Below are 25501 nucleotides of genomic sequence, written 5' to 3'. Positions count from 1 at the left end.
CTGATTTTGAACTCTACAGAAGAAGTGAACCACAAATTTCATATTCTCGGAATTGATGAGGTTATTTTAAGCTGCTGAAGCTTGCAACCAAATACTGCTTTGTTTACAAACGTTATCTTTCGAACTGATCAATGCAGCACCGATGCTGAGAGTACCCTGGGTGCCAGAGGTTCTATTTTTCTTTCGCGAGGAGCGAGTGGTTAAAAATACGAGCCTCTGGTCACGGCGGTTAAGAATCTCACTTCCATGATTTGTGATTATGAACACGGTCGCTGATTGGTTTTCATAGTCAGTGCCAGTTCTTTCCGAGTAAAAACAATCTAGCACTCAATTTCACTGGTTGAAAGGCGATAGTGCACCCCAGTGGCCACAAAACCGGTTTTGAGCGTAAGGAGTGCTACGAAAACAAAACTGGCGGTGGAAGACTGTAAATTCCAGAGAGTATTTAGAGGTTTGCACAGTACAATATACAGCAAATTCTGGATTTTCGGAGATTTTAGAATTGAAACCTGTTCAGGAATTTTATCAAGCGTGAGGATGTGTTTGTGGTCCTGCCAACTGGATGCCGCAAATCTTTGATATTTCAACTTGTGCTGAAAGTTTGTTCGTATTTGCATGATCGTGGATTCATTATCCAAAAGATGCTATCGTAGTCGTTATTTGTCCCTTGAATGCCTTGATTGATTCGCATATCCTAGAGTTGAAAGAAAATCCGAAAACCGTGAACACTAACAATATCGTGTTTCGAGTAAGAAACTAGTCACGCGTGAGAAAACTAAACCGCAGCCACCAACAGTAATTAGTTTGTGTTTTCATGTCGCTTTTGATTGGTTGCTGCACGTTGGGGACTGTCAAAATCAAACGTTCTATTCCCTTGAATTGGGTACAACATTGACATCACTGTAGAAAACCGGTTTGGCAAGATAATCTTTTTCCGAATTTGCGTGGAAGTGAGATTCTTAACCACCGTGACCAGAGTTTCGTATTTTTCGCCTCTCCGTTTTAACCGCTCCCTCCTCGCGAAAGAAAAATACAACTTCTGGCTCCCAGGCTATGCTGAGAGCAAAGCCTGACCTGACTTGACTGTAAATTAAGGTGACTGTCGAGTGGTTCCGAGTACGTCATTGCCAAGAGCCTAAGGGATTACGTGACGTAATTTGCAACAGAGCCAGACATAGACCCTATGCAAAAATGGCTGCCTTTAAATTATTCTTTTGTTCATATTCAAAATAGCCCAACTAACCTCGTTCAGGATAACAAATTCTTTAGAATTCTTGTCTCAAAAACGAGGTTAGTTCGGCTATTTTGAATATGAACAAAAGAATAATTTAAAGGCAGCCATTTTTGCATAGGGTCTATAAAAGTACTGTAGCTACATTATCACAACCAAGTCACTCTTGATCACAACACCTCTGAAAACACGATCCAAGGCTTTCAAGCTACACCAGCGAGAAGCACCACTAAACTAAAGAAAGAACAAAGGAAGGTGAGCAGAACGTTCTTAAATTAAAGCAGCTTGTTTGCTGCGTAAACCGAAACAACTTGGCATTTTTTACTGTTTTGACATCAGGATAAACAACTTTTTCAGGTGTCACGCAAGACGTAACAAAGAGAGCTTTTCGACTCAAGAAATGTATAGTCAGTCATTATTAATCTTTCGATAAGTGTGTACAATTGCAATGGAAACGTGAGACCAGTTCAAATTACTAAAAAAATTGACGTGAAAATTCTACATTTTAATTATAAAACTTAAAGGCCCACCTTCAACCGACAGGGCTTTCGACCGTTTGTTTTTGTTATGGAAATTCGCATTGCTTATCACAGAATCTTACTTGTACGCAAAAAAATTAGGGCAGGTCACCAGGCTAGGTTTCGAGATATTGCTCAACAATTCCGGCAAAAAATGTCTCCAGTTTTTTTGTGATTTAGGTCACGTTCTTAGATCACTCCGCTGACCCGAGCATCCTAAATAATGCGTGTCGTTCACACGCGCGGTCAGCCGGAAATTCTTTCAAAAATGTTTTGTGAAATTTTGTCATGTTGTGTAATTTTCAAGCATAACAAATTTGCATACGTGTGTTGAAATATGATAAGGGACGATTTTTGTTGTAATTCACTGTAAGCAGCGCATAAGTCACGAAAATAAACAGGTCTGCTGGAAGCGTGCTTGAGTTTCAAGAAAATGAGCGCCAAAATCGGCAAAAATTGTGACGCTGATGAATAATAAATAAAGTAGCTGCTATTCCCAAAAGGATGGAATTACCTGGTGATAAATAACCTCGTCTTGGAGAGTAAATTTTTGACTTTGCAGAAACAATGGTCAACCTCAAGAGTTGGGCGATTGTGATCTTTGTGTTTAATTCGCACATTTATAGTAAACTTTATAACACTTGAAAAAAAAGAAAACTAACAAAAACAAAAACTCGGTATCTTGCCATCATTTGACACAGCTTCTTCCCTGTTTCGCGAGTAAACATGTCACTTTCGATTTTGCGATTTATTTGTGCAGCCAAAAGTAAAATAACAAAATTGAACGTAGCAAAACTCCCACACAATGTTTGTCGCTGATCGTAAATTTTTATATTAGCGGTTCAAAATTAATGTTGTTTTCATGTCGTAAATTTTATTGCTGATGGCAAAATATTTTATTCTCGATCGACCGTCCTGGAAACTTCCTTCTGCTCTTCCTAAAAACTGTGTATCAATATTTATTTACTTTGCATCAATATTTGTTTTGCATAAAGCAAGCTAACAAAATCTGCATCTTGCTTAGTTCGCATTTGTTAGTGTTAAAATAGAATTTTGGGTCCAATGCTTCTGTAAAACGAAGGGGTATATTTTTTAGGTCACCCATTCAGATACTAACCCCGCCGGACTGGGTTAACTTCAGCGAACTTTTGTATTACAAAGCTGTCAGATGCTCAGAGTGCACGCTTAAACTTGTGGTGAAGAGAAGTTGTGAGGGAACTTGAAAATGGTCAACATGTCAGCCTAGAAGCCAATGTTTCTCGATTCCCTTTTATTTTCTTCAATCTTTCTGGGTTCAGTACTTTGCTAGTAACCACATGTCTTCTCAGGGGGCTATTTACCCAAGATTTCTACCATGGCACCACAACGATATACAATACCAAAACAACAATATAGTGCACTGTTAGAGCTACATATTACGCAAAGACAACTTGAATCTCCTGGAAGACAACACGCAGCTCAGTTGACAATATGGAATAAATCGCTGTGTTACTTCACTACCACACGTAAGCAATGCGTGTCTGTTTTTTCTAAAGATGACAGGAATTTCTTCTTTCTGACAAATGATTAATTAATAGGCCGGTAGCCAGGTTTTTAACCTCAGAAAAGGATCTGTTTCGTCGTATGAACGTGTGAGCCAAAGGGCCTCTGCTGGTATGACTTCTGGGTGACCCCTCAAATGGTCTTAATGACCCCCGACTTGAAAAAAATTGCCTGGAAGGCTGCACGTACCACAGGCAACCCTGTGTACGCTCTCGGAGCGTCTAGTTTTACATTAATCAGCTCTTGATTATTCTTCATGTCCGTCACTTATTTTCGTCTTTGGCCAATGAAGCTTGATTAGAAAGAGAACGCAAACTGCAGTGACAAACATGAGGCTAAACAAGTGCATAACTGAAATAATTTTTTAGGCTGGATTACAGAACACCTATCCACTTGCATTTAACCTCAAAAGGCCCACAGTCATACCTCGTTCTTCAATCCACACTGCGGACCACGGTGGCAGTGCATTTTACTCCTTGGAATGATAATATCCATATTCGTTCACTACGGGACTTGGAATTATAATAGTCAAATTCATCGACTACGGGACCGCAGTGACAAGATTAAATAGTAACGCTTCTAGGTGGACGGGTATTCTTTAATTGCTCAATTTCTAGTGCCTTAATAACGTTTCGTATGGCTCAAAATACATCTTCAAAATTAACCGTTAACTATTTTCAAAAAATGTATAACAGTAATTTGAGTAGCTTATGAGATAACATTGATGATAGTAACAAGAGGAGGTAATACAATACTTTAAAAGGATAGACAAGAAACAATGAAAACAAAAGAGAGAGTATATACAATGTAAATGCAATACCTAACACACATGTAAAACTTAAGAGTTTCTTTTATGGTACAATGTCGGTTGTACCTCCCAGTTGCTAGAATTTCAAAGTGGTCTCATTTTAAGTTGTGGCCAGTTTAGATTACGTGCTGACGTGTCATTGTTACTTAACAACGCCTTGAAGTGTTCAGATTTCCGGTCATGTAGCCTACGCTTTGTTTTACCAATGTAAAATTCATTACGATCCCAGAAACTAGCTCTATAGATAACTTTGGGACTAAGCGATCGAGCTAATCAGTTTTTATACGAGAAAAAAAACTTGATGTTACGTAAAAATTTATTTCATTTCTGCGCTTGTTTAGCCTCATGTTTGTCACGGTAGTTTGTGTTCTATTCCGTCAGTTATTGTTTTAAAGATGGCTTCTCCTAAGATGTATCCGTTCAACTGCGCTTATTATCTCGGTATCTTAAATAATTTCGAAACTTCTGCGGTAGGCATCCATTTGCAAATTATGTGGGTTATCATTGGTATGTGCAGGAGTCATGGGCTCCTGGTAATGTGCGATGATTGGCTAAAAGATGTCTCGCCGCATTTAGTTCTCCAGCACTTACCGTCCGTTGTGCGTATTTCCACTGCGTCATGACAGGTGCAGCTGATTTTCTGTGTCTGTGGTCCAAATAGCACCTAATTAGATGCAATATTTATAAGAGTGTAATTTTTTTCAGTGCTATCTTTTTCAGTCCCATGTAATCCATGTGACCATTTATAGTTTTGGAACTGGGCCCCCGCAAGAATGGAAAAACTCTGACCAGGATGAGAAGTGAACACACGACCTTAAGAAAATAACGTATCGAGTACCCACGTAGCTTATATAGAACGTTTTCAACCAACCTCTAGGGACACCAATAACAATAGGAAATGGACGAACAAAAGAAGCTAATGAGAGATCTTTTGTCTTCGTCCACCAATATGAAGGCGATGACGTCACGTGAAAACCTCCTATAGGACATTTCATGCGATGAACTTTCTAACGTTCGTTTCATATTCATTTCGCAGATCAAGTATATGACATAAATTAATCATTATTCCGCCTTTAATTTCTTGCCCTACCTTAGGATTCTTCAAGCGCGTGGACCCTTTGAGTCGCTCAGTTATTCATAACGATGCCGCGACACAACCTTCCCGTGTGGAGACGCCTGCTAACAGTGGAACCCGTTTTATTTTTCTACGCGTACGGATTTATGTCTGCCTTTCCTCTGTATCGGCAATACGTGTACAGTGTTCTTAGCGAACAAAACGGTTTTCCTTATAAAGAGGTTACAGCAGTCGACGATGGACTTGGATGCCAAGAAAGTATCATGGCCCAAAACGATACTTTAAAGCAACTCGAAAAAGAGGTGAGATAATATACAGAACATTTTAATTGACTTACCTACGAACACAAATACCTTCAACTAAGAGTAGTCTTGAATATGCTGATGATAGAAGTGCTTAATAAAAGTACAGTATATACGCAACTGAGGACTAACGTGCACAGTTTCACGCGCGCGGGATCAAGGGTTGGTAACCGTACATTTCGCCATTCGTGACATTCGTCTTGACGGATTATGTGTCTCTCATGTTATTCGTCTAGTGTAAAGACGGGACGAACTATATAAGACGCATAATCCGTATGAGACGAACTTGGCAAACAGTCTTTGCTGCGTCTGTTAAATTCCCTTGGCAGGGACAAAACATATACGTATGTCAGGCTAGCCACGAAAGTATGCAATGAATAAATGCATGCAATTTAAATCTGTTAAATTCGTCAATTACAAAGACGGGCGCAAGATGCATAATGCGTCTGGCGAACTATCTAGTTAAGTGCGTCTTCGAAAACGTGCTAAAGTGAATAGTTCGTCCAGACGCATTATGCGTGCATTATGCGTCTTGTGCCCGTCTTTATACCAGACGAACTTAACAGACCCAGAAATAAACGTTTGCCCAAGTTCGTCCCAGACGAATTATGCATCTCTAAGATAAAGGTGGCCATTGCATCGCCGCTGTTCGGCACATAATACGCGCACTAATCCCAACAGCTTTGCAGGCTCAATTAATCTTATATAATCTTAGGTACAGAGCCAAGCCACAAGAATGGATCTTGCACTGATTTTCTTTGAGACGATCCCCTCTCTTCTTTTGGCACCGTTTTGGGGAGGGTGGTCAGACAAATCTGGACGGAGAAAACCCGCACTAATCTTCCCTCCGATTGGAGCTATGCTGGGGACCATAGTAATACTTACCGTCATGCACCTCAAGTTGCCTTTGTATGTGATGTTCGTGGGCTCGGCTATCAGCGGCTTGTCGGGATTTTTAACAGTGCTTACAATAGCTGTCATGTCGTATATTGCTGATACAACAGAGAAGACCGCGATTGCATTTAGATTGGGTAAGGAGAGACTTAAAATCCTATTTTTGGAAAAGAATTCAGGCACAAAGTCAGTTTACTGTGGAGGAGTTTTTGCCATTGGTGGAAATATGGTGACATGAATTTGTGACTAAATTAATGGCATGAGAGGCGTTCATCGATTCCGTGAGGAGAGTGTACCTAATTGAAAGACGAATTTTTGTTCGAGATTTTTGCTGATTTCTGTGCTAAAGTGGTCTAAGGATAGGCCGCAACTTGTCACGTTGTGGTGGAGGTGATTAGGAAGATTAAAATGGCCCGCAACTGGTTTTGACGCATCTGTGTCTTCTTTTTTACATCTCGTAGGTGTTTGCGAAAGCGGTCCGCCAATCTTCTCCCAGTTTCGCCCATGTAGATCTTCTTACATAGTGCGCAGGTTATAATTATGCAACAGATGACATTTACGGAGATGCACGTAAAGTGGTCAGTGATTTTTATAACGGATCGATTCGGTCCTGATATGTAACCATGTTAGAAATAAAAGGACAAGTTTTGCTTCGTGTGCGTGTACATTAAAAGTTCGGTTTTATACCGGTTTGCTGTCAGACGTTTTTAATGTGCTCTTAACTAGAAAGTTACTTATGTTTTTGTCGCGTTTAAATTAAATAGGTGGTGGTAGTGGAAATAGATGTTTAGTTACGGGATCATTGAGGAGAATTTTGAAGTTTTTGAGAATGAAATTTTTGACTGCAAGGTTTTGTAGATGGTCAGTGAGGGTGAATGGAATTCTGTTGGTTTCTTCGTTCTGTGACGTTAGGCCGTGTGGTGTGCGGCCCCACCGGGGAAGAATACCTCCAACGTATCCCTGCGTGTCGTAAGAGTCGACTAAAAGGGTGGATGCTGAAGGTTAAGCTCCTCTTCATCGTCAAAAAGCCTGGTTCCCGCCTACAATCTCTTGAGGCCGACTGCTGGCACCGTTGGGACCTCCCATGAGTGCCTCAGCCGAACAGAGAGAGACGTTTGGCACGATGTTTGCCTGTGGTGACAGAGGAGTCAGGGTAGCCACGTTTTTTTGAAAAACTGGCACATTTCCTCGCACTTGCTGTTAAAGTCGAAGTTGCCACTACAGAGGTGCCTCAGTCTAAGAAATTGAGAGACTATAAGCGTGAATGTTTTGATTCATCCAGTAGAAGAATAAGTAACTCGAGTAGATTTAAATCGTTATCTGGAACTAAAATTGAGAATGTTTCATAAGCAACACAACGTTGCGACCATATCTCACGGTCTTCTTCAGGCGACTGACAACTTGTCACGTGACAGAAGTGCCACGTGACAAGCGGCTACCAATCAGCCTCACTGTCCTGTCCCACGTATGTGACAATGAGTGTCTGAGCCCTCCCTTCCTATTGAGAGAAGGGTTTTTCAACTCTCTTCCAAATGGCCTCTTTAACTCCTCTCCTGTGCCAGTGATCTTCTCTGTCCAAGACCACCACGTCCGTCAGAGTAAATGCGTGACCAGTGGAATTCAAATGTGTATACACCGCTGAGGTCTGTGCTGGATTAGAGCTTGGTCTTCGATGCTGGTTCATTCTTGCGCCAAGAGACTGCTGAGTCTCCCCCATGTAGCGTTCCTGACAATCCTTGTCCCCACACTTTACTCCATACACTATATTAGCCCGTTTCGCTTTGGGCACACTGTCCTTCACTCGAACTTGCTTTTGTCTCAGGGTGTTCCAAGGCTTGTAACAAGTAGAGATGCCGTGGGCCTTAAAAGCATTCTTGATTTTCTCTGGAAATACCTGCTACATAAGGGATCGTGATGTTCGCTCTTGTTGTCTGTCCCTGTCCCCTGTCACCTCGGTCCGTGTTGTTAGTCTGTCTTTTCCTTGCACCCGCCTTCTGGAAGGCCCAATCTGGTAACCACATTTGCGTAGAGAGCTTTTAATATGTGCTTTTTCCTTTTCCCGCTCAGCTGTTTCACTGATGACTACGTTAGCTCTGTGCTCCAGGGTCCTGATGACCTCGAGTTTATGAACCAAAGGGTGACGTGAATCCAACTGCAAATATTGGTCCGTATGAGTTGGTTTACGGTATACAGATGTAGACAGTGAGCCATCTTCATTGATAGTGACGAGGCAATCAAGGAACGGTAAGGAATTACTCGTGAGATTCTCTTGTGTAACCTTGATGTTAGGATCAAGACTGTTGAGGTGCTGCAAAAATTGATCACTTTCTTCCCTCTCAAGTACCGCAAAAGTATTGCCCACATAACGTAACCACAGCTTTGGACGAGTGCCACTATAGCTATCCAAAGCATTAATCTCAAAGGTCTCCATGCATAAGTTTGCTACAATCGGGGACACCGGAGAGCCCATAGCGCATCCATGTTGTTGTTTGAAAAAATTACCCATGAAGGAGAAATACGTGGTTTTAAGGCAAATATCGATTAGTTCAACGATTTGGTCAACTGTCATAGGTGTGCGCGACTCCCACGAATCATTTTTTCCAACGTGCTCCGTACCGCTGCAATCCCGTCAGCCGGTGGTATGCTGGTAAATAACGCTGTTACATCGAAAGTTGTTATTGTTTCCGATGGGGTAAGTTTCAGTCCCTTAATTTTATTGATGAAATCTTGCGTATTCTGTAGATGGTGAGGCGATTGACCAACTACCTGGCGAAGGACGTATGCTGTATGTTTAGCAAGATTGTAGGTTATTGATCAAATGCTGCTTACTATAGGTCTAACTGGAATGGGTTCGGATTTATGAATCTTCGGCAAGCAAAAAAATTTGGGCACAATCGGCTCTGAAGGAGGGTCCAATTTCCTGTTCAAATCCGCTTTGATAACTCCATCACTAAAAAGCTTGCTTGTAAAATTGCTGACAGTCTTCCTGAAGCCACTAGTTGGATTGTAGCCAAGTGGTTTATATGTTTTCTTGTCGCTTAGTAGTGATTTGCATTTTTCATCATAGTCCTTAGCGTTCAGCACGACTAAGCATTTTCCTTTGTGAGATATGGTCGCAACGTTTTGTTGCTTATGAAACATTCTCAATTTTAGTTCCAGATAACGATTTAAATCTACTCGAGTTACAAATTGAGAGAATGGGATGGCATTTTTTACGTGTTGTGCATGAGAGGACGAATGAAGCAAATAGTCATGGGAATCTGTTGGTTTGTAGTGTACACTAGTAGATAAACCGTTGTTGTTGACTAAAAGTTTAATGTCGAGGAAAGCTAGTGAATTTCTGGAAATTTCGTAGGTGTATTTTAGAGCCGAGTAGAAAGAATTGGCTGCAGTAATGAATTGGTTGACTTCCTCTCTGCCGCGCCGACGCAGTCATCGATGAAACGTTTGTAAAGATCAGGTTTTGGTCCGTTGTAGTTGGAGAAAAATCCATTTTCGATATAGCCTACGTAAAGTTTGGCGTAGCTAGGGCCCATTATGGTTCCCATTGCAACACCGTTGATTTGTTTGTAGAAGTTGTCACCAAATGAAAAACAGTTGAGTATGGAAAAGTTCATATGCATGGTCGCTGTCTTTGATATACGAAGGTAGTGATTTGACTATGGGTGTCTTGATTTTTTTTAATAGCTCGAGATAAGTTCAGTTGGGCAACTGCATGTTTACTATAGACAGGCTCAATTGACCACTCCTCTTCAAGGGTTTTTCTGGGTAAACCGACATAAAAATCCTAGCTGCCAGGAGAAAGATCTGAGTTGGCTGTTTACAAGTGCAGCTGAGGGATGAAACCAAGGATTACCAGAACAAGTTGAACGTCATCCAGTTGTCGTGTTAGGAAAAAAACCAGGAATCTCAATATTTTTAGTTTGGAGCCATAACCATTACGGATCATGTGAAATCACAAGTATATAACGAAACCAACGACCGAAATGAACAACACAACGAGTTCTAACGACTAAAAGAGTTCTTTGTACATGTGATTATTCTGAGCATACGGCATAAGGCACAAACTAATTGACCCGACTACAGGCTCAACTGTTGTCTTTCCCAATCTCGTTACCAGGGCTTTTTCTCCAAAAGAAGTGTGGGAACCCAACCGAGGCCCTGGAAATAGGCACATATAGATAATGTTAAAAATTGCGAGTCAAACGTTGCTCAAAAGTTGCTCCAAAAGTTTAACAAGTTGCTTATCAACATACGCCACTTCATTCACATAAAAGCTCCAAACAAAGTTGTACTGGATATCCTCCGCAAAGGTGAAACGCTGCTCAAACTTCAAAAGTTGCTACGAAGTTGCAAGTATAATCTATATATGCCTACCTGGAAACAAGGTTGGATAAGTTCTTATCAAAACTTTAACGAATTTCATCTCTTCGAAACAGTGATCCCTAGGGTGCGTTTGATTGACCGTATTCCGGAATAGGAATACATGGAATATAAGTTAGAAATCCTTCGTTTTTACGGAGATTCACATTAAAATTGTCAAACATCTGCTAAAATGCTATTTTAAACATATTTTTTATTATCCGTGCTGCTTCGAAACGCGCCAAACAAACCATTTTAATTATCACTCCACGTATTCTTATTCCGGAATAGGGTCAATCGAACGCGCCCTTAGACAGTCCTCATAAATTATACCCTGCGAGCAGTTGGTTTCTCCTACGCCTCCCCCGAGAGAAACCACTGCGAGCAACCGTTAGTCTCTTTGAGTGTGCCGCCGTCAAGCGCCAAGGACGAATAAATTAAATTTAAACCGGTAAAACGAGTTAGTAAACTTGTTTTGGCGCTTGCGCGTGCGTTCAGTTACGTAACTGCTGCGTTTGGACAAGCCTGCTGTGAAGTGATTTCCCGCGAAATAAGATGAATTGACGTCAAATACATGACGTGGGGTGTGACGTACTTCGCACATGCTCGATGGAAAATCAAACGGTTGCTCGCAGTGGTTTCTCTGTCGGGAAGCGTAGGAGAAACCAACTGCTCGCAAGGTACATAAATTATAACCTTGTTCCAAAGAATATTGTTTCTTTTAGGAGATATCCTAACAAATATTTGTCTCACTTTTCTTTGCAGCGATTATGCAGTTGACGGTCCTCTCGGCCGGATTCCTTAGTCAGCTGACAAGTGGTTTATGGATTGAGAGGTTCGGATTCATCGCACCTGCATGGGTTATCTTCGCCTGTTTTTCAGCAAGTACTCTCTGGGTCATTTTCCTGGTTCCCGAAAACTACGCACAAGTTTCAAACGAGAAAAACAGGTTTTTCTATCTGCAGCACTTAAAAAGGATGGTAAATGTCTTCAAAGTTCCTCGCCCCGGTGGATCAAGGAGAATTTTGCTGCTGCTGTTACTGACTGGAGTAATTGCAACCTTGACTGAGGAAGGCGTGGGTGGAGTTTTAATCCTTTACATAATAAAGAGCCCTCTTTGTTTTAGTCCATCTCTTGTGGGCTACTTCCTGGCTTACGGATTGTTAACTCCCGGAATTGGAGGAGCTGTTGGTGTGAAGTTGTTCAGAACTTTCTTCAGTGAAAAAATTACTGGTGGGATAGGACTTGTAAGTCAGATCATAGAAATGACAGTCCTGTCCTTTGCAACTCGCACTTGGTTGGTTTTCCTAGGTGAGTAGGAGATCTTTTACTTAAGGTGGTATGATACCTTAAAAATGGACTTTTTCTTACACTACTTCCAACATTTTTATATGTGCCTTATGTGATAACACTCCTTGAAAGAAATTGTTTGGCAGTGTCACTGACATTCCTTGTTACCATAGCAACGTGACCACGCTCTAAAAGCCTGAATATCATAGCTATCACGCCAACAGCAATAACTCTGTCATGAAAAACAGTATGGATTTAAAATTTTCAGGGTACATTCCCAATAGATAGATCTGTGTAATGAACCTAACAGAAGCCAACTAAGGTGATTTTGACCATGCCAAATCAAAACAAACTTTTACACAAATAAATATAGGGATAATTTTCAGCAAAAAGTGCCTGCCTAGGATTATCAAACTTGCCTTTTGATTTAATTTTAGGTTTATTGCACAGCAGCATAATTCAACATTTTGTGCAGACAATTTCAGGAAATTATGTTAAATACTTTTTGAACAAGGTGTGTTGAGCTTCTTGCATTTTTGTCAAAATGCACTTTGTGAGAAAAAAGCACTTTAAAAATACAAAAGTGATCTGAGTCTTTCTGTTCAACTCCAGAGGAGGAGAAGTGTATTAAAATGCACCAGTAGCATAAGTAACTCCCTCTGCTTGCTGGTTCCTGTCTTCCTTTTTCTTTCTTAGTCCCCTAAGGACCTTTCTCCTTTTTTTCCATTCATCGCTTTCCTTATACTCAGCACCACGAATGCGATCTAAGTCAAGGCCCCTACATCCTTCCTCAGTGTATTTTCCAGGTACTATTTTTAAAGCTTCAAGTAAAAGCAAAACAGCTCTAGCTCCAATGTTAAAATGGTTGATGGCATCAAACAGCCCAAATTCCAACAGGTCCATTCCAACAAACACTTCCTTAGGTATCCGCTCCCACACCATTCCATTCACTGCTTCATTTTGATTTTGAGTTTTCCCATGAAGGCATTTATTTAGAAGGGTATCCTCACTCAACCTTTGATAGACAGGTTTCACCTTGGCAATAACAGCATCAGGTAGTCCAGGGCCATGCTTGAAGGTGTTCCCGTCCCGCTGAAACCCACACCAGCTTGAGGGTCCAGCCGGACAGTGGTTGTGAAGGTCACGTTTTTCACTTGAGGCACAGTGGAAAAAACTTGCATGTACTGCCTTTTTCATTCCACTCAAGTCCCCAATGTTAGAGCGAATGGCAATGCCATAATAATTCTGAAGTTTGTCAATAATTGCATCAGTGAGTTTGCCTTTCCCACCTAGACCAGGATTTTCTTTCTTGAGTTTCCGCAGCGCTGTTCCAACACGTTTCTGTACATGTCCTATGCATTCTTGCTTGACAACCTGGACACTGTCCGCTGAATAGACATCTTTGACTTTATTGAAACTTTTGCTGTCACCATCTGAGTAAAGTTCTGCATATCGAAGCTTGTGGGTAATGACAGACCGTCTAAAAATACGATCAGCACCCTCTGCTTCCATGGCAGGTGCAGACCCCTTGTAATTAGATTTGCAATTGTTGTGGTCTGCCCTCCAATGACGGTACTCCTCACTGTCTTTATCCAAATGGGAATGCCTCTGACATTGTTTACAAACTTTTGAGAGAGGTTCTGCATCTAGGACTCTACCAGAATCAATCGACATAACAATAACACAACCATTCTGGGAAGAGTACCCCCTTTTTTGCCAGGTACCATCACAAGAAACACCACAGTTGACGACATCATTTTCACCAGCATGCTGGGCATCCCTGATTTGTTTTGCTGCATTAGACATGCTGTCCTTGGCAATTGCTTTGACATGTTTAGCAACTGTTCTTGCATTCTTCTGATAAGCCCTTGCTGTTGGAGGTGGTGGCATATTCATTAATGTGCAGAACTTTTTTGCTCCACTGAGACCCTTTCCTATGAACCTCATGGAGTACACCAGACGTCTGTTTACCTCATAGCTTAAGGTTTGCTTTTTGGAGGTGCAAAACTCATGCTTCCAGCCACAACTTTCACAAAGGACACGAAGACTTGAAGCACATCCCTTCCTTTGGCAGTATTTTTCTGAAAGAACTAAGCCAAAGTCCCCGCAATCGGCACACCTCATGGCAGAAAATGCAGAGGACAATATCTCCATGTCAACAAACCGAAAGCCAGTTATTGTCGGCTCTTGTATAAAAGGTTTTTCTTCGATGAGATCGCCCTTTGTTAATAGCTTCTTTGAAGACACAGACTTTTTGATTGCCTCGCTCGAGTCCGGGGAACCCAAACCACATGCTTCTTCTTTTGGTTGATTGTCTTCACTGGCATCGCTCTTAATGGCAATCGCTGTCGCTGGTTTCGAAAACTGATTTCCCAAAAACCTTCTTTTAGGACGTCTTTTTGTTCGATGTTTAGCCATGACTGATTATAAACGACAATAAAAATCCGAAAAAACGAGAAATATCTGTAATTGCCGAAGAACAAGAGCATGAATTGCATGTACTTTCGAAAAACTGACTATGAAGTCTATGATTGTGTCGTGCGGGCTCATACAGCCCTCGGCATGGTAATAGTGGTTATGTACGTTGCAAGGAAGAGTCCCTTGTCACGCAATGCTCGTTTTTTGAACGAAAACAAGTTTTACGCGTTGTTTTTCCCATAGAAACAAAGTGTAAACAAAGCTGTTGCCCCTGGCAACCAAAAACCTGACCTCACAAATAAGTGAATTATCAATAAAAAATAAATTTCTCTTAAAAAATAAAATAGTAGGGTTAATCTAAGTTAAATTGTGGACTTAAAAAGCGCATAAAATTTTTTTGGAAAGTTCTCTCATACCACCTTAAGGAATGAGTGGAAATGTAAGAAACCCGACACGATTTTTCTGGCAGGTATCCAATGCCGATATGTGAAGCCAGTCATGAAAATAACGTTAAGAATATCTGACAAAAAGCCCAGCAGCATTCTTCAATTGCCCGCATGAATTTCATCAATATCTGTGAAGTCAGTAGCTTCACAAAAGGTGGGCGAGCGAAAAAGGTGGGGCCCTTTCTCTCCTGACCACTCCCAACCGTCCTCCAATTATTCTTCCTCCTGTACCTTGTTCATTAATGACGGCCAAGATAATATTCTCTTTTTTATGCCTATTTGACCAACAAGCCTCATTTCCATGCAAGCGGGATATTATTTTGTATATGGGATGATTATTTAAAAGGGCAAAACTGAGAAGAGTAATTTATTGGTCGCTAATAATGAATATGATTTATATCTAATCGCCCAATGGCAGCTGTGAGGAACCACTGGATGTGATTTGTATTTCTTTTTGACTTGCAGCACCTGGGCTGGCAGTTTTTAAGCACTGTCTTGGTCCAATAGTTATTGGGATTTTGTCCAGGACAGTAGGACAGGATGAGCAAGGTATGCTTTAACTCCTCCAATTCCCGCAGAGTGCGTTGCCACTGCCACTACTACTACGACCACTATCACTATCACTATCACTATCACTACCACTACCACTACCAGTACTGCTATGTGGTCTTACTCTCAAGTCACTTGCTTTGCAAATGAGCTTGTCTTCATTCATTGGCTGATTGCACATCAATGATGTCAGTTAAGCAGACTTGGCGAGTGTGAGATTGGGGGTCATGCTCCAAGGATCATAAATAACGTCCCTTGAGATTTTATTGTCACTCCGCCAAGGGTTTTGGAACGAACCTTTTCGAGACATAGCAGATGAAAAACAAAAGACGTCAAATTCTCTGCTGGTCCCTGTGAGCACAAATTCCTGCCCGGTGGGTAGCTAGACGTCACTGTCGGGGCCTCCTAATACTCTTAGCTAGTCAGTGTAAAAGCGATAACGATAACGCTAACGATAATAATCACGTTGACGATTGATGATGATGGTGATGATGATGATAATGATAATGGCGATAAAATGGAACACAAATGTCCAATACTCCGACATAATGAGATTCCTGGTACGTCACAATAGACATCACAAAGTGTCACAAAGTGTCCCGCTCTTTACACAACTGTTACTATTTTTTAAGGATTAGGGTTAGGGGACACTTTGTGATGTCCATTGTGATGTATCTTAAAATCTCATTATGTCGGCGTATTGGACAACCCTCAAATGGAAAGCAAAATAAAAAAGTTGATGTGACTTACGTAAACGTGTTTTTCCACACTGCGCCAACTGCTCGTGATTGACTTGCTTTACGACTGGCTCAATGGGATTAGTTAACTAAAGTGTTCTCTTTTTACCGGCTTTGTAGGCTCCTTGTTTTGTGCTTATGGACTAGTAACTATGGTTTGTCAGTTTGCCGGTGTCTCAATCTTTAATTACGTTTATGAAGTCACCCTTAGCCGTGGATTCAATGGCTTTGTTTTCCTTGTGTGCGCCACTATCAAGCTCATTCCCCTTGGAATTATTTGGTAAGGGCTGTGGAGACTCTTTGCGAAGCGCATCTTAGCTAATAACTAAAGCAACAGGTCAAAATGCAGCTATTACAACGGCTCTCCTGATTGGTTCAGAAAGCAATAGGCACAAAAAATATACAAGGGAGTCACTAGATCCTAGTCCCTAGCACAAGAGAGCTGCACCTTAATGCAATGAAATTGGAGGTCGCGAAGAGCTGTGTCACGTTATCTCTGAGTCAGTGAAGGCCACTGAATCGACAAAGAAGCACACACCGTAGAAAGGACACCCCCCTGATTTAATCCGACCACAGTTTGACTGATTGGAGGAGGTGTGGGTTTCTTTCGGCTAAAAGTTTCAGAGAGCAAAGTATAAGCAGTCGAATGAAGGGTTTAGTTAGTTTGCATATAAAGATTAACCATTAGCCATTGACTAGCCTGACATACTCATGTTTCGTCTCTGCGGCCAAGGGATTCATCAAAGGCCTTTCTGTACAGCCAACTCGTAAAACATTGCGTTTCGGAAGTCCCTTGCATTCAGATGGCTAGTGATGGTGGCAATCTGGCCTTATATCTCATAAGGATTCACAGTTGACATGCCAAAAACCATTTGAAATTGTGAAAGATACTTCGCTGCATATTTTCGAGACTAGCCTTGTATAACATTTCATATTGCCACCATCATTTGAATGCTAAACTGGGGACTTCGAACGCAATGTTTGGCGAGTTGGCTGAACAGAAAGGTCTCTGATGAATCCCTTGGCTGGGACGAAACATACGTATCACTTAGTATGTAAAGCTAGCCACGAAAATACCTGGAGTGAAGTATCTTTCACAATTCAAACGAGCTGAGTTTCTCTGAGAGTCGCCCTACTTCGAACACCAAAGGTTCCGTTTCGTAAACGTTCATTGCCATTTTTCACGGTCGATGCCATTCTTAGTAACCAAGTCTTTTTATTCGGTTAGCTTTCAATAAATTGTTAGGGTTAGTTTCATTCAAATACTTTAAAATTACAAACTTAACAGTAAAAATTGTTCCAAGAGTCGTCCAAATGACAACGACCGTTTATGAAACGGAAAGTTGCCTCGCCGGCGCTCCGGTTTTTCTTTCTCATGAAAGTTAATTAACTTCGTTTTAATTACAGCTGGCTGGGGTAGTGATGTGTCTCAAGCTCGTTTATGTACACCGTATAGCGCAGCTGAGTTTCCACCGGGGTGGATGCTTTCAGCGCTATTTTGCATAGAGCTGCGCCCTTCGTAAAAAAAAGAAAGCTGGTTCAGTGTTAACTTTGTGTGACAATAACGACGTCTCTTTGGTTTTCAGCGGCATGAATATTCCCTCTCCAACCCAACACGGAACAGAGAAAATGCTATCCAACAGTGATCAAGAAAATGGCATCGAACAAAAGACAGAGCCCGGAGAGAGTAAAAATACCCTTGTGGTTAACAACAGTTCAAAATGTAGCTTAGAAAGGGAAGAGAGTCCAGCGCATCTGTTCTTGTAAATAATACAGTATATCCGGAGCCCATTAACCATAACTCCGATACTGGTTTTCACAGATTAAGCTATTTTTAGACAAGTTCTTAAAGAAGATTTGGCGTTTACTAGTGACTATTCTCAATCCCATAGGTATTAATTTCTTACGCAAGACTTGTGGTTAGCTGGAAAGGCCTGGTTTCGCGGGAAAATCAATCTAAAAATAACTCGGTATGTAAAAACGTCTTGAATATGTATATTGACAAATTGTTTCTTTAAGGAGGCTCGAAAGGGTTTTTCACATGTAACAGTGGGCTTCCAATGGAAAAGGGTTAAAACACTGTCGATTCTTTCGGTAGGGGAATGTTTTGATATTTGTATAATACTATTGCAAGGCATGTTTCCGCGAGACCCAAATTGTTGCCATGGTAACGGTACAACACTGCAAAACGGCCCTCTAAAACTTGGAAGATATCTTAAAAACTAATTCGGTGACCTGGTATTTTTTAAAACGTCGAAAACCTTACTAAATTCCCAGTTTCTTAATACCTGGTATCAGGAAGAACTTCCCTGCTGGAAGAAACAGAAATAAAACACAAATCGCGGTGATAAACATTGTGAAGCAACGCATTTTTAAAAACTTGACGTTTCTTATGCTCCAACGTACATTTTGAAAAGTAACCGTTATGAGTTTGAAAAGTATTTCTTTAAAATTTTTTTTAAAAAGGTCAGCACCAAGCTTAGTTTGGAGATATTGATCTTACAAAATTAATTTCGGTTATCCGGACAGCAGCTGACTCGAGCAGCTTACGTGTTGCATTCGTGGCCCATGCCCAGCTTCACTGACATTGTATTTCATATCATTTACACGGTTGCATTCTTTCGCCTAGTCACTTTGTTTTATTATTTCACGTCTTTTTTGACTAAATACAATTTTAATTGTTAATCCCGCCTGATGAACATGCAGTACATACACCTGTTAGCTAAGCAGTGAAATCTAGCCTTCCTGAACAAAAATAATCCACCCACCGCTCCTGTATCATTTTTGTCTTAAATTAAAAAGAGTAGACGTCCACACTTCCGACAAACGTTTGTTCTTTGGATACGTAACGCAATCTTAGCCGACGAGGCCGACGTGGCCTACATTGCCACCCCTCCCGTAACACACATTTGGTGAGCCTCCACGATTCTGGGAGACACGTGACCAGCCTGAACCAAGGTCTTTTTCTCAACGACAATGGAGGCAGAGAAGAGAGACCCTGGGAACGAGGTTGTATTGAGCCCAACTCTTTTGCAGGTTGGAGTCCTTCATTGTCACTAATGTTTCTGTGGTGTCCTAAATCCTTTATGGCTCCCACCAAAATATGAGTGCAGTGATTGTTTCTAGCATTCTAAATGGTCGTCCCAAGCGTCTTGCTTCCATGAATGAATAATGATAGAATAGAGAATGAAGAAAACATCGCCAAAGGAAGTAAATGCTTCCAACTTCTTCTCTGTGTCCTGCAAAGCCAAGGTAAAGTTGAGTCCATATCAGTTTTACGTCTGTTACGTTTCTGTATACTATCAAACCGAGTGGACTCTTGATACCCACGGTTCGATATCCAAGTTATGTTACGGTCTCCCAATAGAGAAACGTACAGTACAGAACCTGCCGCCGGTGCAGCCATATGCAAATTGTCCGTGGATTTTTCATGATTTCACCATTCTTTTTGTATGCCAACAGATTTGTAGCACCAAACACCTCTTGGAAATACTTCTGAGATGTGTAAAGAGGTCGAGGCGGCCTCGTAAAAATGGTCTTACCTGATTTTCCTACGCCGTCCAGTCCAGTGATCACAGCTCGCACATTGATGATTTTGCTTTGTTGTCCTTGGTCGTAAGCACAGGATCGTATTCGTCGCATGATATCTTGAGTTTATGGTAAATGAATCACACTGACAAACGATGATGAAAAACCTTACAAAATGCGCATTATTTCGATTAAGGTATCAAAACAAACGGTGCCGTGGAAATTAAGGGTGCGTTCGATTGACCCTATTCCGGAATAGAAATACGTGTAGTGATGATTTAAAACGGTATGTCTGGCGTTTTGAAGCAACAAGGATAACAAAGATATGTTTAAAATAGCATTTTAGCCGGTGTTTGGTAATTTTCATCTGAATCTTCGTAAAAACGAAGGATTTTTAACTTCTATTCCATTTATTCCTATTTCGGAATATGGTCAATCGAACGCAGCCTAATTTTTGGAGTGTGGTTTTTAGCTTCAAATTTTTAGGCTTTTTTTTATCTAAAACTCAGAAATAACTGCAATCAAAATGATGATTCATATTTAACCAATAAATTAGGTTGATTTAGTACTTACAGGCTTCAGTTTTAACCAGCGACTTTACTTGGAGGTGATGTTTGTCTTGGGAGGCATCTATGAACTGCCGCACGGTGCACTTGATGCGCGAGATATTGCCATAGGAGAAAAAGCCCTCGCTTAAATGATTGATACATTGTTGATTGACAGCCGAGTGAATTAGGGTGGGACCCGTGACTTAGCGGGCTTCAAAATAAAAATGGAAACTGACTCGGTACGTTAAGTGTTGCCAAACTGGAAAACCACTTTAATTTCCAAGTGTCCAAGCGTCCAGAATTTAATTCCATTCGCGCTTGTTGGATATATGAGACTGCTTACAGCCAACTTGGTGCTACGCGCCTCGTTGGCTGTTTACCATTTCCTATCCATCGAGCGCTCATGGCATTTTAATATTAAGTAGTCAAACTGCCTACAACTCCAACGAACTGTGAATTGTTCAAGAGGTAATCGGTATAGGTCTTCTTAATGAGATTACAGCACGTTAATTGCTCTGGTTCTAGTGTTTTTCAGTAGCAGTCTCCAGCTCCTCAGTCTTCCGAAGAAATTGTTCAATGCTTCGCACCAAGAGATTCTCTTGTTCGCACTTTAATTTTAACTTGATATTTTCAGTCCTTACTTTCTCCACTATATCTTAAGCATTGTTCAGCTGCTCAGTCAACCTCTCCTTCTCGTTTTTTATCCCTTACTCTTGGAAGCTTGCTTGATCTTTTTTCAATATGAGGTCTTCTTAATCATCGTCATTACGGTTGTTTCTTTTTTGTGGAAGATTTTCTCTCTCTTTTTTTTAATTCTTGGGAGGTAAGTGTTCTTGGCTAAACAACCTTTCCTTTTGATCTCCCAAAGGTTTTACCTTCTGAACCTTTCCTTTTCTCTTCAGTTCAGATTTTGCCTATGCAAAATTTTTCCATTTCAAGCAGCTGGAAATCTAGAGCATGGATTTCAAGGAAATCAATAACCACGTTTTTCATTTCTTGATTATCCACAGCTCCAATGTTGTACACAAATATGGCCAAAAAGGTCGATCCGACAACAAAAAACTGTCTTTTAAAGCACACGAAATTCCTTTCTCTTAATAAATGGAATGTTCTGATAGATTTACCTAAGCTTTCTGCATTTAAAACATTACGTTTCACAAAGGAACGGAAATCGTTGCATCAAGATTTATTTTGCGCAAAGAAGGGTATAGAAATTTGTGTCTTGTTAAGATATTCCCACATTGAAGGCTTTTCGCTCATAAAAATGAAGATTACCTAACCATATTTGTGACCCCAACTGTCTTCACATGATTTTGACAGACTTGCATGTTGCTGTTATAAGCCCGCAAACACTGGAGCGTGTATACTAAATCGAAATCCCTTCGCTTTTACCGAACAACTCTCTTCAAGTCGTAGACTTGAAGGAAAACCCATTCTGCAATCATTTCTTTTCAATACAAGCATGCAATACCCACATCCAGTCTTCGGACTGGATATTTTTGTATTTAGTGACAAAGGAATTTGTAGACTTGAAAACATATTGAAAAACATAAGGCGCCTCATTTATTTATTCCGATCCTAAAATACAATTGTGTGCAGTGATTGTTTACATTCAATTCAATTCAATTTCAATAGGTGCCAAGAATAAAGGTGAAGTCCTTGGATGACTCGTTAAAGGGGCTAGGTCACGCTCTTTTAGGCATATTCAGCACTGATCGAATGGTCATAGAATTAACTAAAATATCAAAATAACTGTTCAAAACTATAGAAGAACTCTAACAAAACACAGGGAAGCCAAGAAGGGACATGGATGGACAAAACTGGAGAGGATTGAAATGGATTGAATTTGGGTAAATTTGAAAAACGTCAGCCCACCTTTTTTCAAATTTATATCAGTCTATATCAAAATGTCATTTACAAAGCTTGAAAATCATTCTCAGTTGTTATGTTGCCGTGATTTTGCAAATGAAAGACTCTTGCTCTACCAATTTGACGTTTAGAGCTCATAATTAACAAAATTAAACAAAATTACCTAAAATAGCGTGACCTAGCCCCTTTAAAGTTAAAACCTCTTTCTCGACATGGTGTAAGATTAGCTCTGGAACGAGGCACCATGTTGTATAACAGATGCACCGAAGAAACTTTTAAAAGCCCGCCCACAACGGCCAATTGCTTTTCGATATACTGATAAAAAGGAATTGACTTATAATTGAAATTTGAGGTTCATGACAATTTGAACACTCGAACTATCAAAATCACATGTGCTTTCTTTTTTTCGTAAATTCCTGGACACCTCTCGAGTTCGCTCCTTTTGCCGTATTCTACCTTTCTTTTTGATTCAAACTTGCCTGCGTGGTTACTGGCTTTTACTCCTCCATTTACACGGTTGGGTGTGTTTACCGGTGCTTACTTTCCTGTTTCCCGAAACGTAGTTGAGGTGTGCTTTTTTTTTGCGGTGATGGTCTTGTCTCATCGCGATTAGCTCCACGCCGGAGTATACGCTGGTGCCATTATCTGGAAATTTTGTTGATTAAAAGCAGTTTTCTTTCTTATACTTCATGCTCAAGGTTTGCATTTCAAGTGGTAAATGGTTTGTGTGCACTAACATTTAAAGTCCTTTGTTGTAGTATAGCGTGGTTTCTTTGGTATTCATCTGAATTTCTGGCTCTAGAACTGACGGTGAAACCTGGAATACAGACACAAAAAAGCAAAAAAAAAAAAAAAGATGATTTGTTGTTGTACGGAAACTCTAGGCAATCACAAACGACACAGCTAATCGAATAAACCAATCAGAATTCGTGATGAAAATTTGCAGCAGGCGGGCAAACAAGGGAAAACGATGTCGGGCGAGGAACCGAGGAAATGGCGGGAATTTTTTTGAGTAATCATTGATCGCAGCAAACCAGTTTCCACACGATAAGCAAAACCGCTTTAACTGTAAGCGGATTTCCCAGGAAATAAAATTGTTAATGAGCTTTTTGATGTGTCAATGGATGATTTTGATAGGGATAGGAAAGTAATGAATAAATATCGAAATATTCAAGTTTTATAAAATGCTGCCCATGGAAAGGGCTAACGCTAACCTGGGTTGTCTGTGGAAAGAGAGCTATAGCAAGGGGAAGACCAAAGCCAAAAGCAGCCACACAGACCAGCACTTGAGCAGGAAAGTAAAGTTTTGGACGAGACATTAAGAACTTAGTCCTATAATTAAACAAAAAAAAAAAACATTAGCCAGCCACTCAACAATCTGGAACAAGAAGGCAACTGCTACAAGAAGGACATCTGAATAGCCCATTTCCGAGTCCTGGTACACAACCATTCAAATGGATATGAGTTGCGTATTCTTATGCAAATCAAACTCATTTCCTTTACAATAGTTGAGCACCAAGACTCACTTCGAAACCGAGACAAACAGCAACTCGGAAATGGCCTATTAAACTCTTTCCGTGTTTAAAATGTGTCTTAACTGGTAGCCTGCAGAGGTTGCGTTTTTTGGCAGGCGGACGCTTGTTAAAGGTCTAAAGTTCGTAATGGGTCGCCATTTTGAAAGCACACAGCACTTAAACCTTTCATACTGTTCTCCTCTCACTGAGTGCAATTTTCTTGACTGGCCTCAGGCCTCTGTTAGTCTTGCTATATCCAAGATGTCGGCCAATAGTTCTTACCAAAACAAAAACACCCCGGCTTTCCAGGCCACCTAACTGGACACGAATTTAACTAGTATGGAGCACCGTTGAAGCTACGCGAAGCTGCACCCGTTACCATGAGATTATTTCATATTTCCCAGGCATATGAAAACGTTATGTCCGTGCTAGTGTCCACGCGTGAAAAATCAGTGCCAGCCAGATAGACTAAGCTCCCCTGCTATAGCCGTTGCAAACTATTAAGGCTGATCAGAGTTTGAAGCGAATGCGTGGAGTAGGTATTGAGATATTTGCTTCTGAGTGGTCTTTCGTCAGTGCAATTTTCAGCCAGTTTGCTTTCAACTGATCCCGTACTACTCAATTGCAATTCAAACGCCAAATGTTCATGAAAGTCTCACCTTTCTAAAACTTGCATAGCAAATGGCGGAATAACCAAAACTGGCAACGGGAGCAACACCCGTGTTAGGGTTGTTTCAGACACGGCCTGAAAATGAAAATGGAAAGGAGGACAGTTAGCGATAAACGTAAAGGGAAATGAAGCTTTGTACTGGAAGCGCTTAAAAATTTACGTCTTACAAGTTTCACGTACGAAGTAGGTGAAAGAAAATGGTCGTAATCGAGGGGAAACAAAACTGACTCACTGTTTTCCTTGGGGCGAATCACCAAATCTTAATTGGGGAATGCAACGAGATTGGGTACTAACTGAAAATACAAGAAAAACGAGATGCAGAAAGGAGCAAGGTATCAGCTTACCTTCCGAGCAGCTATTTTCGATGTTCCAACAACATGTCCCTCCTTGTCCTTGACCTCAATTCCTGTGAAGAGCTCATGATTTCTCATGAGGACAACATTACAAATGTTAGCAGTAGCTAAAAAAGAGAAAAAGATTAGCTATTAGCGATGTTGTCGTCGCTGTTGTTTGGTGCTCGTTATTTTGCTTACCCCCTTAAGTCCTCAACAAAGCCTAAGGCTTCGTTATCTGATTTCACGTTGTTGTTTTGCACGTACGGGACGGTAAAGAAATCTGCTCCTAAAACATGCCGTTTTGTAGCGTTTTGTTATCCGTTCCTTATCCGGGGTCGCGGAGTACGTTTTGATTGAAAGTGGGAGAGTTATGTTTTGGTAGGTATGAATCACGGAACTGTGATGGGAGGAGGGGGCTATAGCACCCCCAACTCCACCCTCTCCGCGGCCCTGCTAATGTGACAACAGCCCCTGCAAATCCAATTCGTGGTTTTTCTCACCTGTAGCAGGATAAGCAACCAATCGTTGTAGCAAGGCTTTCAAAGATGGATTCGAAATCCTAGCGCGTTTTACGAGAGTCGTGAGGCCAAGCTATGTACAAACAAAAGCATGACGTAAGAAAACAAATGCCTTGATATTTCCCACAGGAAATTCACAACGAAGGCTGATGATACTTCATTTCATTGTTACTACTGCTCTTCCTAAAAAGTGTGTCAATATTTATTTACTTTTGCATCAATATTTGTTTTGCATAAAGCAGGCTAACAAAATCTGTTCCTTGCTTAGTTCGCATTTTTGAGGGTTAAAATAGAATTTTCGGTCCTATGTTTCTGATAGCAAGTCGTATATTTTGAGCTCTCCCATC

At 40.9% G+C, this 25501-nt stretch overlaps 3 protein-coding genes across 4 annotated transcripts; 1 reads left to right on the top strand and 2 right to left on the bottom strand.

The window, feature by feature from the left end:
• Nucleotides 1–1326: 1326 nt before the first annotated feature.
• Nucleotides 1327–20046, top strand: LOC138006425 (proton-coupled folate transporter-like). The gene is made up of 7 exons (XM_068852742.1): nt 1327–1486; nt 5195–5476; nt 6192–6507; nt 11498–12043; nt 15352–15435; nt 16293–16452; nt 17759–20046. The coding sequence occupies exons 2-7, from the start codon at nt 5243–5245 to the stop codon at nt 17937–17939; spliced, it is 1521 nt and encodes a 506-aa protein (XP_068708843.1). The 5' UTR covers nt 1327–1486; nt 5195–5242; the 3' UTR covers nt 17940–20046.
• Nucleotides 12057–14539, bottom strand: LOC138006422 (uncharacterized). Its single transcript, XM_068852737.1, has one exon. The coding sequence runs from the start codon at nt 14438–14440 to the stop codon at nt 12650–12652; it is 1791 nt and encodes a 596-aa protein (XP_068708838.1). The 5' UTR covers nt 14441–14539; the 3' UTR covers nt 12057–12649.
• Nucleotides 20047–21793: 1747 nt separating the features above from the next.
• LOC138008565 (sideroflexin-5-like) lies at nt 21794–25501 on the bottom strand. 2 transcript variants are annotated; one of them, XM_068855886.1, is made up of 5 exons: nt 25137–25501; nt 24646–24761; nt 24291–24376; nt 23332–23449; nt 21794–22934 (listed from the first exon to the last, which is right to left on the bottom strand). In XM_068855886.1, exons 2-5 carry the CDS (start codon nt 24730–24732, stop codon nt 22857–22859), a joined length of 369 nt encoding a protein of 122 aa, XP_068711987.1. In that variant the 5' UTR covers nt 24733–24761; nt 25137–25501; the 3' UTR covers nt 21794–22856. The 2 variants fall into 2 exon arrangements, with proteins under 2 accessions (XP_068711987.1, XP_068711988.1); XM_068855887.1 differs by lacking the exon at nt 25137–25501 and adding an exon at nt 24835–25116.

This window comes from Montipora foliosa, chromosome 6 (assembly GCF_036669935.1).
Source record: "Montipora foliosa isolate CH-2021 chromosome 6, ASM3666993v2, whole genome shotgun sequence".
In the NCBI taxonomy this organism is placed as follows: domain Eukaryota; kingdom Metazoa; phylum Cnidaria; class Anthozoa; order Scleractinia; family Acroporidae; genus Montipora; species Montipora foliosa.
The sequence above is the reverse complement of the archived record's forward strand: the minus strand, read 5'-3'. Positions and strand labels throughout refer to the sequence as shown.